Source organism: Rattus rattus, chromosome 8, assembly GCF_011064425.1.
Source record: "Rattus rattus isolate New Zealand chromosome 8, Rrattus_CSIRO_v1, whole genome shotgun sequence".
Lineage (NCBI taxonomy): Eukaryota > Metazoa > Chordata > Mammalia > Rodentia > Muridae > Rattus > Rattus rattus.
The window spans coordinates 110,433,140-110,452,783 of NC_046161.1; the positions used below are offsets into that span (position 1 = coordinate 110,433,140).

At 50.2% G+C, this 19,644-nt stretch overlaps 1 protein-coding gene across 1 annotated transcript; it reads right to left on the reverse strand.

Annotated features, from left to right (window-relative positions):
- Positions 1–6,050: 6,050 nt before the first annotated feature.
- LOC116908064 (solute carrier family 22 member 13) lies at positions 6,051–17,225 on the reverse strand. The gene is made up of 10 exons (XM_032911333.1): positions 16,848–17,225; positions 8,977–9,080; positions 8,588–8,742; positions 8,222–8,390; positions 7,931–8,051; positions 7,751–7,845; positions 7,321–7,535; positions 7,029–7,137; positions 6,395–6,610; positions 6,051–6,196 (listed from the first exon to the last, which is right to left on the reverse strand). Exons 1-10 carry the CDS (start codon positions 17,223–17,225, stop codon positions 6,103–6,105), a joined length of 1,656 nt encoding a protein of 551 aa, XP_032767224.1. The 3' UTR covers positions 6,051–6,102.
- Positions 17,226–19,644: the final 2,419 nt, after the last annotated feature.

A 19,644-nucleotide genomic window follows, 5' to 3' on the forward strand; every position in this document is an offset into this window, starting at 1 on the left:
GGCATTTCCTCACGGGAGGCTCCTTTCTCTGTGATAACTCCAGCTTGTGTCAAGTTGACTCACAAAACCAGCCAGCACACCCCCCAAAATGAAAGCCCACTCTGGCATCTGTCCCTCAAGCCTTCCTCACCCCACACCTGGGTTCTGCACTGTGCCTCAAGGACACTTCACCATCATGTAACTTGCTAGAACTGCCTATGTCTGACCCACCTCCCTAGAAGCCCAGAGTCGTCCTCTGCTGGTGGAAAGAGGACTCTGATATTTTTGCTTAGAGTAGGGGTGGGGCATCAGCTGAGGACAAGGAGCCAGGCTGAACTGGTTGTGCGGAAGCAGTGGACCTGAGGGACCCTAACTCTAGCCCAACGTCATGGCTCAGAGATACCTGGCAGGAAGCAGGAGTGGGAGCAGAGGAGGTGGCGCTCCAGACTTGCCCAGTTTCTCCCTCAGCACACAGAACAGTGCTCTAGACACTGGCAAGACTCGCTGAGAAAAGTTAGAATGCAAGACTTAGGAAGCAACTCAGCAGGCCAAGGGCTCGGCACGCAAGCAGAGAGGGCCCGTGTGGAAAGTTTGGAGTGACTGCGTTGGCAATCCTAGCACCAGGGAGGCAGACAGGTGGACCCCTGAAGCCAGCTGGCCAGCCAGCCTAGCTTAAGTGGCCCATCTCAGGTCCCGGTGACTGAAGGAGCCGGGGAGATGGCTCGGTTGGTAAAATGCTGATCACATAAGCATACGGATATGACTTTGGGGCTGGGAGGGAGATGAGGACAGGGACAGATAAGTCCCTAGGGTTCACTGGCCAGCCAGACAATGTGAACCGTAGAGCTTCAGGTTCAATGAAAGACCCGTTTGTCTCAAAAATAAGGTGGAAAGTGACTGGAAAAGATCCCTGGTGTCGGTCTCTGGCTCCCACGTGTATACACACACACACACACACAGAGAGAGAGAGAGAGAGAGAGAGAGAGAGAGAGAGAGAGAGAGAGAGAGAGAACAGACATAGACAGACAGACAGACACACACAGACACACACAGACACAGACAGAATGAGAAGGTTCGTGGCTTCCAATGACACCCACGTTACCTCTGGCTTCCATATGTGCATATGCACACATGTGCACCCACACACACACACACACACACACACACACACACACACACACACACACACACACACACACGATGGGGCTGGGGAGCTGGTTTAATGAGTAAAGCATTTGCCATTCGAGCAATCCCCAGAAACTATTTTGGAAACACAGTAAAGAGACTGTCTCAGGCAAGATGAGAGGCAAAGAACAAGATCCAAGGCCACCCTCTGACCTCCATGTGCCCCCCCCCTCTCTCTCTCTCTCTCTCTCGCCCTCTCTCTCTCTCTCACACACTCACACTCTCTCTCACCCCCACCCTCTCTCTCTCTCCCCCACACACGCCCCCACACCACTCTCTCTCTCTCCCTCTCTCTCTCTCTCTCACTCTCTCTCTCACACACACACACACACACACACACCTATCCATGTGGATTGCTGTCTGTATGCAGGTGAGGGCAGGCACAAGATAAGGCAAGACATGTGGTTGGGCAGTGACAAAGTAAGGTGGGCACAGAGAGAGATGAGAGAGGAGAAAGAAGAACCAAGATGGAGGCAGAGGACAACTCAGATCTGTGTGGCCTTAAAGGGCCACAGATAGTTATGAGCATTTCATAGGGGATGGATTTTCATAGGACAATTTGTCTTATCTAGGTGGACAGTTTATATCAATATTAATTGGTTTACTGTATGGACATTTTGTGGAGTGAAAGTTTACTGATATAAACCTGATTGATAAATTACAAGCTTATTGAGTTTTGATTTTAACGGGTTACTGGGAGTTGTGACAATAACTACAGGGGTTGGATGCTGGGAATGTGAACAGAGTCCAGGGTCCGCAACAAGGAGTCGCAAGAGGGTGGCTGCCGCCGGGCTCAGAGAGTATCGGGTGGGATGGAGACCGGGAGCTTAATGAGTCCCGTGGAGATGCTTTGCTGGTTGAGATGAAAATACCCAGCAGATGCCATGTGGCCCGCAGGAGCCGGCACTAGCGAAGGTTGGTAGATTCATTTTTAAATATTTACCGCTTCATCCAGGAACCTGTAGGATTATGTCATATGAACACAAAACCCCTAGAAGACCATTTCTGTCCCTTTTGCTGTATGAAGAAACTAGTAAACATGGTGGATTTTCAACTCCAGATGAATACAGAACTAATGATCACCTTGGCCCTAGTTTCTGAGGAGCAAAAGCCAGGAGATGGCAATTGCGGAGCAGTGAAGAAAGGGCCAGTCCCACTGGGAGACCCTGAGCTCTTCTTGCTCCCAACTTGATGACCACCAAGCCCCAATCCAGCTTCCACTGGAGGCAGGAGACCTGGGCTGACCGCCTGGTACAGTGGGCAATTATCAGCTCACGGGAGAGCCCTGAGAGTAGTAGATGCTTCGGTGGGAACTGAGGTCTCTTGTTGCCATGAAAGCATAAGGCAACGCCTCCCAGAGCCTTCCCTGCCCTGCCTGATGCTTCAGACCCTTGGTCTAAGGACCTGGAGAAGAGAGGCTGACGAGGAGGTGTGGAGCAAAGGTCAGGGAGTTACCGCTAGGTCAATAGATCTGCTAGTAGGCAGCCTGAAGAGCTGACCCTTTGCGGCCCCTATTTCTGAAGCAAAGGGAGGAGTTACTGGTTGGGAAGTGGGGACAGGAGACAGGCAGAGTGGAGAAGATAAATGGCCACTAGTGGGGAGGGAAAAGAGGCCATGGGAGAAGGGCTGCTAAGCAAGCGATGGAGGTTGGTCCCTGAGTCACAGAAATTGTACAGTGTGTGTCTCTCTTGCAATTTGGGGTGCAGAGACAGCACAGGAGGGTGCCTGAGCGCGCTCACTACTGCAGCTTTTCTAGTTGGGCGCAACCAAACAGCACAGGAGTTAAAGTGTGAGATGCTGGGACAGGAAGTGGACAAATCCAACACTAGCAGTTGGAAGGACAGCTTCATCCTCTGATCTGAGAGAGATGGGAGAGACAGGGAGAAGAGTCAACAGAGCAGACGGTCCCAGTGGGGCTCAGAGTGCTACTGTAGAAAGTTTACACTCCTTCCGGGTCAAATAGTATACCTCTTACCCACGCAGTGTCATGGTACGTGGAGGTGAGGCCATACCAGAATTAGATCATATCTAAATATTGTCTTAAGGGTGGAACCTCCGGATGGAATTAGTGACCTTACAGCACACGCCAAGGGAGATCACGTGAGCACCAAGAGCGATGGCCTTCCATACCGAGAGGTTTAGAGAATACCTAGAGATGTGCATAGAGGGACACAGAAAGGCTCGTCACAGGAACCTGGCCACACCAGTGCCCTAACCCCAGACTATCTGTCTGCTGTTGTGGCACCCCGAGAAGACCAAGTCAGACGGAAAGAACGGAGCAAACTAATCCAAGTATTGGCATGTCAGCAGAGTTCAACATGAATCGATCCCAAGAGTCTCATGGGTGAAATAGTTGGTACCAACCTGGTGGCCCTATTTTAGAAGGTTCTGGAAACTTTAGGAGGTGGGACCTCGTCAGAGCAGGTCACTGGAGGAGGCATGCCTTTGAAAGTTGTCTATGGTCCCCAGTCCATACCTTCTTCCCTAGCCATCAGGAGGCAGAGGACTTCCTCCACCCCGACTTGCACAGCCACAATGGCCTGCTGGGGTGAGCACAGAGCAGCTTCGAACGAAACCTTTTGACGTCCTCCCCTCCTTGAAGTTGCTTTGTCAGGGATGAAGTGCTGACTGACTCAGCAGTCAGGAGATGTTGCTCTTCCAGAATACCTCAGTTCCACTCCAGTACCTACTTTGGGCAGCTTACACATGCCTGGAACTCTAGCTCAGGGGATCTGATGCCTCTTCTGGTCTACACAGGCACAGCACTAGCGTAGCAGCTAAACACACAAAGTAAATGTTGGAGTTGTTCTCGTGTGGGTCACCGGTACACAGAAGTAACCGGAACAGATGCTGTAGTAATTGAGTGAATGGTCTGCATGAGATTTGTTCATCTTTCATTTATATGCCTGGTGCTTCTGAAATTTGGGTAGGAAAGGATTTTTTCCAAAGGATGACAGTAACTGGAATAGAAGGGGTAGTGACCATGAGCCACCTAGAAAAGTTGTCAAAGAATGGGGAACATTATCTGGAGGTACAGAGGTGAGACACACACAAACACACACACACACACACACACACACACAGACATACACACAGACACACAGAAAAAAACACACACACAGACATACACACAGACACACACACAGACACACAGAGAGAGAGAGACCTATACACACACACACAGAGACATATGCAGACACACACAGAGAGACATATACCCAGACACATACAAAGAGAGACAGACAGACACACAGAGAGACATACACAGACACACACACACACACACACACACACACATATATATATATATATATATATAGAGAGAGAGAGAGAGAGAGAGAGAGAGACGCGTACCACAGATTTTGACAAGCAAGGGACATGACAGCCTAGAAGCACCACTGAGGAGCAGAGGGCCCCTCCACCCAGCTCCCCTGCTGTAAGAACTTTCACAACATTGTGCTGAGGCAGGAAACAGAGTTCTTCCAAGAAGGGCTGAGAACATGGGGTGTCTACTGGCTTTGGTCAACAGTCGCAATGACACAGGTTTACACCTGAGAGGAACTGGATGAGAGAAGGAAGAGGCCCCTGAGAGCTGTGTCAAAGTAGGGGTACCGTAACCCGAGGAGAATGGAAACATCTTTGGGCTTGGACATAAAAGCCAAGAATTCAAGATGTGCAGTGTGGTGGTCTTAGTAGCAGAAGTCACCCAGTGGAGAGCGGACTGCCAGACCACTTTGCTTTTCCTGCCTAGACAGAGTTGGAGGTTACAATGTAACCTATAAAATCACCCATTTTGTGCAAGTAAGTGTGTGGGTAGTGAGACTATGGAGAATTAAGCTCAGGGCTCCCACATGCTGGGCAGAGCCGCCCACTGTAAAATGGGAAGGCCGAGGTCCAGAGGTGGAGGATCCCGGTCCCCAGTGCTTGAGATCTGAATGTTGCACCAGCCTCAGCAAAGACAACCAGAGCACTGAGTGGCAGGTCCTCAGGTACTAGCTGTCCTCTGTCCAATACCACCCTCTAGGGGACAGGCATGGACTGGCACATGCTAGCCCTGAGTGGAGATCAGGCCAGCATGGCATCTCTGGGCTCCCAGAAGTCTTAGCTTATGAATTGCTGGTGAGAAACCACTAAAGGTAACCTGGTTAGGGTTTGGGGATTTGGCTCAGTGGCAGAGAAGGCCCTGGGTTCAGTCTTCAGCTCCAGGGACGTGGGGTGGGGGGGAATAAAATAACCTGATTATCAGAATATGTCATAGGCACAGAAGACCTCTGAGCAACCCATGAAGGTGCTGCAGTAGCAGAGCCAGTTCTTGGCAGCCATCAAATGCAGACTGCTGATGAGCCAGGGCATTCTGGGAAATAACAAGCAACAGCAGCTAAGCGAAAGGACCCCCTGCCCCCCTCCCACTCCCCCCCCCGCTCTCTTCCTCATGCTTGGGAAGCAGAGCACAGTGGTGTGGAGGGAGAACTGACCTATGGGTCATATCCTCCCATGGCCCGCCTCACACAGGTGAGGCACAAACTGGCCACAGGTTGGGAAGAAAGGATCTTCAAAGTACGTACGGCATAAAAAATTCTTTCTTGGCCTATGCCACAGTTGCCCTGGCTGGTGACCTGCTCTTGGTTTGGAGTTCATTTTGCTTGGGAGCAGGTTGTCGTGGTTTCATCCTTGTCTTTATGGGGATGGAGTATTCCAGACAGGGCGAACAGGGAGACCGTAATCCCAGAGAGACTGTCAGAGAAGACCAAGAACGATCCAGGCCCTGACTCAGCTGTGGTACTGGGGTGCAGTGTGTGTATCGGGGGTGTGGAGAAGGGAGGGGTACGGTCCCTGGAACTTCCACAGGGTTCTGCAGTATGGAACGGATGCCATGCACACAGGAAGATGGTGTGGGCTGTCCTGGGCCTTTGATAGGCTGGCCCTTAGCAACCACAGTCAGAAGTAGGAGCTTCTCACAACAGCCACCCTTGCACTGGACATTCTTCCTGAGGCCTCCACGTCTTTTCTTTGGGGTGCAGTTTTGTGGGACCTGCAGCGGGTAAAAGCAAAAGTGGCTGCCCAGCCATGCATGACAGTTCTCTCAACATTCCCTGCTTGAAGTAGAGGAAGTGTGCTCTAAAGCCAGGCAGAGATCTGCAGTGCCAAAGGGGCACCATGATTCCCAGTAGCAGAGCCAAGGTCATGGGGAGGCCTGGGTCTAGGAAGAGACCAGCAAGTCTGTGCTCACCGTGGGGGCTGCCCCTGCTCCAGGTCCTGGAGGGTGTCCTTCAGGGTCTGGCCTCTTGTCTCAGGCAGCAGAGCACACAGTAGGCCTGCCCCAATGGGGAGGCTGCCAAAGATCAGCATGGGAATCGCCTGGTGGTACTGTTCCAGCAGCATCACAAGGGGTGTGATGATGCCCCCGACCCTGGAGAAGATGCTCACCAACCCCATGCCTGTTTGCCTGGGGAGAGCAGCACAAGCTGAGGCTCCACCCACTGAGGAGGCCGCACTCACTCCACAGCTGGGAGGCCTAGGTCTCAGCCACCTTTGGTCTGGCCAGGGGGAGAGCTTCCTGGACCATCCGGCCCCCTCGGGCTTCCCCTGTCACCCAAGAGACCCAAGCTTCTTTGGCACTTTGGAGTGTCCCTCTCCTGGGAGCACTCCTCCCTCTCCTCTCAGTTTCTTCTGCCCCACAGTCACACCCTCACATGGCCAGGGCCTGCTATGTCCACAAGGACACCTTGGTGAATGGCACTAGACTTCCTAGGCCCTGAAGGCAGCTCACTGGCTGGCTGTGGGCTGGCAGCACAGGTGCAGAGGGGCTGGGTGGTATTAAATCCCCAGGGCCAAGCATCGAGAGTCACCCCAGCGGCTCTCACCTGATGATGGTGGGGAGGAGCTCAGCAGGGTACACATAGGAAAGGGTGAAGGCAGCAGACGAGGCAAACTTCCCCACCACAGCCAGTGCAGTGGCCACCGTGGGAAGATCTGCAGGGAAGTGCAGGACAGCCACACAGAGAGAAGGACACTGCCACCTGAGCCTGCACACCTCCCTGTATACTCAAATGCCTCCCCACACCCACACCCTGGGGAAGCCCTCAGTCTTGGAGGGGTGGGGCAAATGGCTCTGGCCATGGCAGGGAGGGAGAGGGGTGGAACACAGCCTGGTACCTCCTGGGATGAAGATGATGATGACACACATGACACCAGCAAGGGTCAGGGCACAGAGCTGGCTCCACTTTCGACCCAGCTTCTCCATTATGGGGATGCTGGAAAGACGGGCAGGTACTTCCACTACTCCAAATATTAGCTGTGTCAGGTAGATATCCAGACCAAAGTCCCCCACTTGGAAGCTGAGTCCATAGTACACCAGGCTGTCTACAAACCTAAAGGTACCGAAGCATCCTTGTCACTGCCAGTGTACAACAAGTCACACCCAAAGGAACATCCTGGCTTTACAAGTTCACACCAGGAGACATGGGCACCTGAGGAGAAACCATCCCAGTTACAGCCTCTGCCCACCCTCCAGTGACACACAGCAGAAGAACACCGGTAGCACTCTGGATCTGTTCTAAGGGAGGGACAAGGCCCTGGCACTTACCAGACAGCTATGAGAATCAGAGTCACCTTCCTGAGGTGAGGGTGTCTGAAAAGATCCAAGGCATTCCCCGAGGGGCCTGTCTTCTCAGGGACCAGCTACAAGAAGGGCAGAGTGAGGGCCAGGACACAGGCATGGACATTGGCTTGAGTTGGGGGTGGGCCTTCACCTGCTCACAGGTACCTGGTTCAGGAGCTCAGAGGCAAGTGGCCGGCCGTTCACCAAGGCTGCCTTCTGGACCAGCTGTTTGGCCTCCTCTGTCCTTCCTTGAGAGAGGAGCCACCGTGGAGATTCTGGCAGAACCCTGTCAACCACACATGGTCGTGATGCTGGAGTCCTGAGCTCTGTGCAGTCACCCAGAGTCCCGTGCACTGAGTCTCCCACCCGAGCTGCACAGGCTCCCTCCTCTGGGTCCTGCATCCTGCCACAGTGCTCCCAACTAGGGTGGCCTGTCGCTGGCAAGGGTCTCCTTACCAGAAATAGAAGACAAGCAGGAAGATGGGTGTGGTGCCTATTATCTGAAGGAGTCTCCAGTTTCGGACACCATAGGCCAGTCCTGCTAACACCATCAGCCCAAGGGCAAAGTTGCTCTGGGCCAGGGCCATGGCTCGTGTTCTCCGGGATGGTCCCACCCACTCTGAAACTGTGAAGACAAAGGCTGAGACTCATCTGAATATTCTCAGTCCCCTTCTGGGGGTTTTCCAGCCTGTCAGAGATGTGATCAGCCCCAGCACAGAGAATCCTGCTGGGGCCCTTTTGAGCGCAGTTGCCTAATCCCATTCCCAGGTAATTTCAGGGCTCTGACTCTGAGGAAGAAGGCTCCTGGGCCCAGATACTCACGCAGGACATTGGTGCTCAGTAAAAATCCAGCATTGGCAGTAGCCAAGGCAAAGCGTAGGGTCATATAGAGCTCAAAGCTGGACACAAAGGCTGTAGCCACACTTGCGATGCCTGACAGAAGCAGCTGCATTAGGAGGGAGGGTCTGCGGCCAATCCTGAGGTAACAGAGGGACAGGTTTTGAAATGGAAAGGCTGCCCCAGAATTGAATTAAGAGAGCCCCAGGCAAGCCTATTCTGGCCCTCTGTCAGAGTGGGGAGATAGGATTTTTCCTTAGAGACCCATCTGAAGGAAATCAATAGGACTTATCCTGAGGGCCACTAGCACGGCTCCAGGGGATAACTGAGCCGGCACCGGAAGCCTAGAAGCCTGCTGGATCAGGAGCTCATACCAGTCACAGACAGGCCCAAAGACTAAGGCCCCCACTAGGAGTCCCGCCATGAACACCGACTGCGAGGTCCTCTTCAGGTTCTCCCGCTCACACACCAGGTCAAACTGAGGAAGAAACATACTCATGTTAAGAGCGGGTGCAGAATCCAGGGTCAACTCCACTATCTGGGGCCTCCTGCTACACACACTGAATCCCAAGGCAACTCACAGCAACACAGTGGGCACATGATAGTTAAAATCTAAACAGAAGGGGCTGGAGAGATGGCTCAGTGGTTAAGAGCACTGACTGCTCTTCCAGAGGTCCTGAGTTCAAATCCCTGCAACCACATGGTGGCTCACAGCCATCTGTAATGGGATCCAATTCCCTCTTCTGGTGTATCTGAAGACAGTGACAGTGTACTCACATTCATAAAGTAAATTAAAAAAAAATCTAAACAGAAATATAGCAACCTTTGACTTCTGTTCAGTATCACAACTTGCCTAAGAATTCACAATTTAACAGAGGGTACAACTCCTTTCCTTCCAACAACGTTCAATTTACACAGCATCTTGTCACTTGCTTTGATGAAAACCAAAAATGAGGGTGGCAGTGTCGGAGGACCAAGACGCTTGTGCAGCCTCTGCACCACAGACATCCTGTTAGAACGTCTCAGTCTTCTCAAGAACTGAGTAGAGTATCTTTTCTTTCCATTCTTATTTTTCTGTTGCTATGACAAAAAAAAAAAAAAAAAAAAAAAAAAATGACGAAAGGCAGGCAGGGTTTATTTGGTTCGCACTTCCAGGTCCCAGACGATCACTGAGGGAAGCTCAAGGCAGGGACAGAGGCAGGAGTCCTGGAGGAAGGCTGATTACTAGTTCACTCTCACTGGTTCACCCTCAGTCCAAGACTACCTGCCCGGAACAGGCCCACCCACCGCGGGCTGGGCCCTCCCCCATCAACCCTCAGTCAGGATAACCTCTTACAGGTACAGACAGGTCAATCTGAGCTGTGCTCCCCTCTTCTCTGGCGACTCTAGGTTATGCCAGGTTGACAGTAAACTCACCAGCACAGTGCATATTGAATTCTTCATTTGTTTATTTTTAGGCAGGGTGCCATGTAGCTCAGGCAGGGGTGACCTTGAGCAGTCCATCCTTTCCGCCTGAGTGTTGGGATTACAGGCATGCGTCACAAGGCTTAGCTCTGAGTAGTGATGTTTAAAACAATTACTCATTGAAGCCAGAGTACCCACTGTTAAACTATTTGGATCTAATTACTTTATACATAGACCTGCTGGATTGTTTTTTCTGGCATAGAGACTACCATGTAAACTATTAACATAGTAAGAATGTAAAAATTGGAAACTTCTGACAGAACTCTAATAGCCACTTTCTGACAAACAGTCTGTTTCCTGTGTAAACTACTCGGGCTAAGTTTTCACATATGGCTGCCCACATGAAACCCAGCTGTGAGGCATTTTCTCAATTAGTGATCAAGGTGGGAGGACCCAGCTTGATCACTGGTGGTCCAGTGGGTTCTATAAGAAAGCAGGCTGAGCAAGCCAGGGGAAGCAAGCCAGTAAGCAGCACCCCTCCATGGCCTCTGCATCAGCTCCTGCTTCCTGACCTGCTTGAGTTCTAGTCCTGACTTCCTTTGGTGATGAACAGCAATGTACAAGTGTGAACTGAATAAACCCTTTTCTCCCCAACTTGCTTCTTGGTCCTGATGTTTGTGCAGGAGTGGAAACCCTGACTAAGACACCAGGAGTACCCAGGAAAGGAGCATGGGCACCCACATTTCCCTGCAGACGGGTCTACCACATACACACTGATCCCTGTCCTGCCAGGCTGTGGCCCCGAGTGTGATTTCTGTGCCCTTGTATGGATCAGCCTCTTCGTGAATGCTTAGGTGGGAACCTACCCTGGGAAGGGTCTTCCGTCGTCACACCTATACATTCTGTGCCAGCAAAGAGTGGGTTCCTACCAAAGCATTCATGGGAGGGACTAGGATAAAGGTTTGCACCACCATGCCTGGCTATTTCCCCCCTGTATTTAGAGTCACAAGGGTTGGCTTTGTAGACAATAACCTGTCACGATGTGGAAATGCCTTCTAGGTGTTTCTTGAGCCAATCAAGGTGATTGGACAGCTCGTGTCAGTGTCTTCGACTTCATGTCCTTTGCCTTGTCATGATCAACACCCCAAGCTGGTCAAAAGCACTCTGGCTGGCTGGAAACACTTGGCTTAGAGTCAGCTGGCAGTAGGTAGAGGTAAGATGTGTCTGTTGATGTATGCATGAAATTAAACCGAGTGAAGGCTAACGGAATGTTTTGAAATGGGTTGATGAATAAACGAACTAAAACTTAACACCAGCCACTTGATCAGTTAAACAATTTAGCAAGAAATTAACCAACCCTGGAGCTACCACACTCACACTTCTCTAAGACAACAGTTCGTTCCACTTGGAGGACCTGAGGGGAGGCGAACTAACTGCCTCTGAGCGAAGCAAGGCAAGGTGTGAAACTTAGCCGCTGTCCTTCCCTGTTCTTCACAGCTCGGGTCTTGTCTCTCGAGTAGAGAATTACTTACTTGCAAGGAAGACGTCGCTTAAAACGGATGAAAGTAGCTGGGGGCCTGCTGCAGCCAGGCTCCACAGGCAGAGCTGAGGAGCGAGCTTTGTGTGACCCTGAGCCTCTTAGCCAGTTTGCCGGTGTCTTGGTCTCTATCCATGCAAAGACGGGAATAAAGTCGACTGGGCTGTGACCTGATACGATCAGGTCATCTGTTAACACTTCCAGACCAGTGGCTGCGACACAGATGCTCCCAGTTTAGCTGAGATGACGGTGTGCTGTGCCTGTGGCCACAGAGCTGGGGTGTGTGTGTGCAGAACTTTGCAAACACAAATGCCAAGTCTGGCAGCCCTGGTCCATAGTCCCATTTGCCACCTCCCCTTAGTTTCTAACCCTGGTGGCTTACGTCCTGGTCAAGGCTCACCACTGTGTTGTTCAGAAGCAGCACCTGAGAGTTGCAGGGCCTCGGGCATGCTCAGTCTCAGGTGCAGGTGCTATGCAGCTGACCGCAAGGGATGGCAGGTTCCAATGTGGCACGCCAGTCATCACCCTCTTCGGCTGTCCCCAAGTGTGTTTGGCCCAGTAGCTGGTTCTGCCCAAGCCCAATTGTAGTGGCCTACAGAAAGCCACTCCCATGATATGTCCCTCCCCAGTCACTAACCCTCAATGGCTCTCTTGGGTTTCTAAGAGAAGGCTTCAAATCCTGGGCACCGCCTCTGGGATATTTCTCAGATCCTTTTATGCCAGCATCCCTCAACTATGCCTCCAGAGTCTTAAAAGGGCTGTTCTCTCTGCCTTTCCTTCCCTCCGGTTGAAATGCCCCTGATCCCTGGACGGGTCACACTGCTGTAGCTCACTGACAGTAGATCCACGTCTCTTCATCAGCCTATGTGGACAGGAAGGCCAGGCATGTTCCCATCTTACTGAGGTTGGGAATGCAGGTACATCAAGAGCACAGTCTATCATGAAACACGATCTCTTCCAATCCGTGTGGTTTGCATTTCCATTTGAAGATGAAGTCACAGGTTATTGAAAGGAAAGCATCTGCTCAAGGAGGGGCCGGGCGGGGGTTGGTGCACAGAGCCCTGCTTTGAGAGAGCTGCTTTGGAACAGAGCTTGGGACTGCCATGTGGAACAGGACACAAATTTCCAAAGGTGACACAGGTGTGCATGGCCAGGGAGTCTGAGGTAGGAGGTAGCACGTGAGGGGAGATGGACGGGTTGCAGACTTTGCTTCTGCTCTCAGGTTATAGTCCATCACTGAGGGAAGTCAAGTCAGGAGCCCCGAGCGGGAAAGGAGCCATGCTGTGGGCTCCCCAGCTCCCAGGCTACCTTCCTTATACAACTCAGGTCCACTGCCTAGAGGTGGCATTCTCCACAATGGGCTTATATCAATCAGCAATCAAGAAAATGTCCCCCACAGAAATGACCACCAGCGACTGTGACCGGGCAATCCCTCAATTGAGGATCCCTATTTCCAGATAACTCTCATTTGTATTGTGTTGAGAAGAAAGCTAGCAGGGTGTCTCAGTTAGGGTCTTACTGCTGTGAGCAGACACCATGACCAAGGCAAGTCTTATAAGGATGACATTTAATTGGGGCTGGCTCACAGGTTCAGAGGTTCAGTCCATTATCATCAAGGCAGGAGCATGGCGGCATCCAGGCAGGCATGGTGCAGGAGGAGCTGAGAGTTCTACATCTTCCTCTGAAGGCGGCTAGCGGAAGACTGGCTTCCTGGCAGCTAGGATTAGGGTCTTAAATCCCACACCCACAGCGACACACCCACTCCAACAAGGCCACACCTCCTAATAGTGCCCCTCCCTGGGTCAAGCATATGCAAACCAAGGGGCTTCACCCTTTGTCAATTCATCGCCTGTTACACTGTAACTTTCTTCTCTTGTTTGTCCCCAAAAGATCTTACATCAACACCATGATGTAAAATACACTACGACTTTAAAACTCGCTCAGTTTTTAGATTTTTCAGAGTTTTAAAAGATCCATGTCTCTTTAAAAATCTAAAGTCTCTCAACAGTGGGCTCCTGTAAAATTAAGCAACAACAAGTTGTATACTTCCTTCCTCCCCAAATAGAAGAGTAGGGACAATCCAACAAATCCTAACTCCAACAGTGTGCAGAGCTCAATCCAGCGTCTGTAAGGCACCCTGCACTTCTCAATCCAGCGTCTGTAACGCATCCTGTGCTTCTGGCTTCCAAGCGGTTTGGGAGGTTCCCCTTCTCTGGCTCCATTATCCAAACACACACAGCCCACCTTGTACCTGAGGCTGGCCTCTGAACTCTCTTTAGGGATTCCCATACTGCCACATGGTTCTAGGCTTGAGCTGCTCCTCATGACCCCCTTAACCTTGCACCTACTGTGCCTTTAAAATCAGAACCACATGGAAGACTCTTTACATATTGCCAAGTCCAGCTACCAGCTTGAGATGAAGCCATTCCTCACCCTCCAACCCCCAGATCATAGCTTCTATGTACTGGCTCTGAGGAAACATTTTACAAAATATTTCACCTCACTGATGATGGTCTCTATTAGTCATAGATGATTTCAGCCCCAGATGACCAGCATCCATTGTCCCAGCAAAGCAAATGTTTCATTTCTGCACATTCTTAATCCGACATATGATGACTGTGACGCCAATGGTTGCTGCTTCCCTCTGAAACCTCACAAGCTGTCCACCAGCTGAATGTCCCTCAGTATCCCAGATGCCACAGACAAGCACTTGACTGCTTTTCACTCCAAGTTCCAACGTCTTCTGCAGTCCCCAAACCAGCATGCTTAGGACCAGCACGGCGACCCCACCCTGGTGTCAATCCTACTTTTCTGTGACCAGAAACAGCTTGTGGAGGGAATGGTTAACTTGGATTACAGACTACAGTCCATAACCAAGAGCATCAATGCAGGCATCTAAAAGCAAGAACTGGTGTTAAACCGAGGCTTTCTCTCAATTTCTGTCACTTTTTAAATATACGCATTATTACCATGAGTATTAAAGGACAAACAGAAGGAGGTCCCAACTCCTTCCAAACTTCCCATCCAGTCTCTGTGCTCTTGACTCTCCCTTCTCTAAGGACCCTAGACATAACATACACCCGCTGCCTGAGGTCAGGCTTGCTTTGGGTCTTGTCTACAAAGGAGTCCTTACTCTCTGCCAACATTCTGTGGAGTTTCTAGTGCCACCAGCATCAAACACTCCCTCTTCAAGAAGGCAGAAGTAACCGTTAGATCTCAGAGTCCATCCGCCCTGCATTTCTGTACTAAGGACCATGTCTCCCATGACCACTGGGATCCTGGAAGGTGAAGAACAAGGCACTGCTCTCCTTTGACTGTGCCCATACCTTCTGGGCTGGACGAACAGCACATGCTGTGGACAAGGCTTAGTGTAGGCTCAGAGTAATCTAGAAGGCTCAATGAACCTTAAAGATACTGCTGTTTGGCCAGGTGGGCAGAGCAATTCTGTGCAATTATAAGTGTGCTCCAAACATGAGAGGGGTAGCCGGGGTCAGAATCTACCATGTGGTGATGCCAGGGAATCATGGAGAGGCCTAGAGCAGAGGTTCTCGACCTGTGGCTTTCAACCCCTTTAGGGACCTGGAGAGATGGCTCAGAGGTTAAGAACACTGACTGCTCTTCCAGAGGTCCTGAGTTCAGTTCCCAGCAACAACATGGTGGCTCACAACCATATGTAATAAAATCTGGTGCCCTCTTCTGGCACACAGATAGAGCACTGATATATATAGAGAGAGTAAATAAGTAAATCAACTCCTTTAGGGGTCAAATGACCCCCTCACAGGGGCTGCATATCAGATATTTACATTGCAACTCATAACAGTAGCAAGATTATGAACTATCAATAAATACAACTTTATAGTTGTGGGTCACCACAACATGAGGACCTATATCAAAGGGTTATAGCATCAGGAAAGTTGGGAGGTACTGGTCTAGAGTCTTCCAGGCAAGGTAGGAATTCACTGAATCAGGCTAACAGAGTCTGTGATTAGGAGAGTCCTTAAGACTCTAGCTGCACAGGGCGAGGGGCAGGGAGACAGACTGGAGAGTTCCAGGCGGGACACACCCTTGGACTTGGAAGGAGTATTACAGTCCCATCCAAAAAAGTGAATGTTTCACTTTAATTAAAACATTGTTTCTAAAGCCATCAAAAAATGCATGTTTTTTCAAATGTGTGTAGGGGAGGGAAGTGAATGTTTAATCTGTGGGATTGAGATCTGCAACCAGAAATATGAGAATGCAGCGATCCCCCTCAGAGTCCACTCTCTTGGGTCAGTGGACTCTCCATATGTGCTCCTTTGTTGACAAGAAAGGCAGGGCTGGATAGCAGGAATCCAGCAGAGTAGCCCTGGCACGTGACCAGCTTCCTATACTGTGTTGCTGGAAGAGAAATCATTTATCTACTTGAATTTCTAAGAGAATAGGACCAGTAGATGCAAATGTTTGGTTATACACACAAGAATCATGGGGTGTGAAGTATTCTCTGGAATCCTAGAAGCAGGCAAAAAGAGGCCGGGACAGAGGCTGGGAAGTAGGAAGCTGCATGGGATACACAGGAAGGCAGAGGGGTGGATGTGGAAGGAGGGGACATTAGACAAGAAGAAAACATTAGGCGTCTGATCAAGGAGCTTAGAAGTCTTTGGAATAGGTTAACTTACAGCCAGGAAGACTTGTGGGTAAAGGAAGACTCTAGAAGAAAAAGGGAGATGGGTAAGTTGGGGCAGAAATAAAGGCAAGTGGCTGGCCATGTGGCAGAAACTTTGGCATGGGTGGTTTGGGGCAGTACTTTACCTAGGGGACCATCTCTTGTTAACTTTTACTCCTGTGTTATTATCAAGAGCATTAAACAAATAGACAGCAGCAGTAGCAGCAACAGAAAGAGGTTCTGAACCATTGCACACTTCCCGTCTGGTCTCAGCCCAGGCCCCTTCTTTATACATCAGAGTTGAATTCAGTTCCCAGACAGACTGTTACTGCCTGCAGCCTTCTCTGTAAAAGGTTTCCTCTTCTCTGTCAACAGATGGGTATCTTGGTGCCACCAGCTCCACGAAAGGACAGAGGAAAAGAAACACTGATGGACAACAAGCAAAGCAGAAAATGAGAATGAGAGATGGGCCAACAGAGGACAAAGAGAAACACAGGCTGACACAGGTAAGGGAGAGCTATCTATGAGCATTCAGGCAACCAATGATAGCTATATACAAGCATAGAGGCAGAGCAACAGAGGGTGATCAAAGGCACAGGGTCAGGGGGAACTGACAGAACACACAAGTGGACACACAGACAGCAGCAGGCCATCCGCCCTACCTCGTTCTTTAGGGACGGAGGCCTGTTCTCAGGATAGTCCCAGCCCGAGTCGCAGGCCTGTGTCTCGTTGAAGCGGTGGCTCAGGATGTCTTCCAGGCTGGCACTGTCAGGAGGTGGCCGGAACATGAGGCAGGACTCGGGCCTGCCTGTCGTGTCGTTGGGTATGCTGACAGCCAGCTGCTCAGCGGCACTTAGGTTAAAAGTGTGGTTCTTAACCCAGGACACTGAACAGTGGTGAGCTTCATCAAGGACCATGAAGACCTGGCTAAACACGAAGAATGCAGACAGGAAATTGGGGATGCCCATCAGGATGGTCACCCGCACCTGAAAGCGACCAAAATCGCCCACTTCAGCCATGACCTGTGCAAACTGAGCCATGTCTGCTTATCACTGCTTAGTGTAGGAACACCACGCAGGCTTACTGCTCTGGGCTGTGGTGACAGCTACATTAATATTTAATCTAGCTTTGCTAAGTAAGTTCTGCCTATCAAACCTCCTAGCTGTAGCTAAAATGTGCTGAGTTTGACACTGAAATGCACCCCCACAAAGGTCTCATCTGTTGAAGACTGGGTACCCTGGAGGAGATGGGGCCTATCTGGAGGAAGTGGGTAATTGGAGGCATGCCTTTGGAGGAGCTATTACAGCCCCCACCCCATCCTGGGCTTCCAGAACACCCAGAGTATGGCAGCCCTGCTCCAGCATACTTCTGTCATGCTGTCTAAGCTCACTACAAGACCACAAAAAAGGAAAACAAAAGCCAAACAAACAAACAAACAAAAAACCAGAACATAGTGACCTGAACCTGAACCAAAATAAATCTTTTTCGCTTTAACTTCTTGTTGTCAAGTATGGTGTCACAGCATTAAGAACCAGATTGAACTTAAGGGTTCTTTGGAAAGTCGTTTGGATGGTGTTTTGCTGGGACAAACGTGTGAAAGTGGACACAGGTATGAAAGGCTCAGGCAGACTCATGATGGAATGTTCAGCTGAGGCAGACACAGGAGAAAGGATGTTCTGCTAAAGCAAGCGTGTGAAAGGGCATGTTATGAAGGATTCTTTGCTAATGACATGCATGTATTGGCCTGCCTTGCATTGCATAGTTGAGATGCATTTGTCAGGATTCCATAGAGAGAAACGCACCACAAAACTTCTGGTAGTGTATTGCAGTTTCTTGCTGTGTCCGAGGACTTAGGCTGATTGGATGTACATGCAGAGGCAAGAGCTGTGCTGAGGCAAGGCACGTGGAGGACATGTGATGTTTGGAGGGTATAAATAGGACTCATGGAGTGATGGAGACAGAGCTTGGCATGCTGGTACAGCTAGCTGCACAATGCTTGTGGGTGGGTCTCCAGTCTTCTCTGATTTTTTCATTTCTGAGTGAGGTACTGCTGGGACCTCTGGGTCCCTCCTGGTCACTGGAGTCAAGGCTGAGGCCTGGCTATCTCTGCTCGGTCGTGCCACTGCTGCTGATTCCTGTTTGCTGAACTAGATTGCCGTTGTATACATGAGTGTTTGCGAGTGGATCGGGCTGCCACTGTTAATGTGTGAACTGAACTGCTGATTTCCAGACAACACAGACAGGAGTTGCTCCAAAGAACCTTTCTAAACAGGTTCACTTCCCCACCTCCCAACCCCCATATCTGTTCTTTTCCACTACCTCTGGTGGGTAGTGGGTTACAAGGAAGGTTAAAGCATTTAAGAACCAGCATTAAAAATAAGGTTTAAAAAAACTAAAGTTATGTAGGATGCTTGCTGTTTGGAATGGGTTGGTTGAAGACAGTGGGAAGCTTTGTCTTTTTGTAAACAGAGCTTTGTAACCAGAATGCTCACAGGAATAGTGAGTAAGGGATGTGCTCATGAGTTCCTGATAGAAAAGGAGATTTAGAAAGCAGACTAGAATGTATCCATGACCCATTTCAGAAAACAAGAACAAACTTGTCTATATTTAATTTGTTTTGTGACTTTGTGATGGTGAGTTCAAGATCATGAACTAATTGGTGGAAGACATTTCATGGCCATGCATACCCAGGCAATGGTGTAGATACTGCTGGCTGCTCTCAGGTAGGCTTACTGTGAGAATTAGGAATGAAAATGGAAATACGAAGATTTGAAAACGTTGGCCAGTAAAGGAGACCATTAAACATCGGGTTACCCTTTAAACCTTTCAGTCACTGAAAAGATGTGCGCCATTCAGGGAAGCCAGACTTTTCCATTGGAATAGTAAGATGTCCTGAGAACAGCTTAGGAACCAGCCCCTCCCACTCCAGTCTCAAGGTTGGAAATCTGCAACTCAGGTTAGAGGGAGGCTCTTCTTTAAGACTTAAAGTAAGTGCTAGGATGGCATGCACATGCAGAGCAACCTAAGAAAATGTTTTGTTTTTTCAGATACTTGAGACCTGAACGGTTACTTCAACCACAGTAAAAGGAGGACCAACTACTTACTTCTACAACTGGTGGCAGGCCTTGCAGTCATCTAGATGCTGCCAATTTTGTAGGGATACAGAATTATGGGATCACGGGGATCAAGAAAAATCTGTGAGGCCAGACCATGTGTTTTCGGGTTGAAGTCTGCTCAGGCAATGAATAGGCAATGACTTAAGCCATGAGGATGACGCCAAGGCTGTAACGGGAGATCCCAGGAATGGCCAGAACACAAAATGTCGAGGAGAGCCACACACACTGGGGCAGCTTCACCCAGGAGTGGTGGCCAGGTGGGATGCAGCTAGCAAGGCTGTCCAAGTCCTCTGGTTCGCACATCACGCCATCAAGTGCCCCACACAGTGAACATGGGATCCTG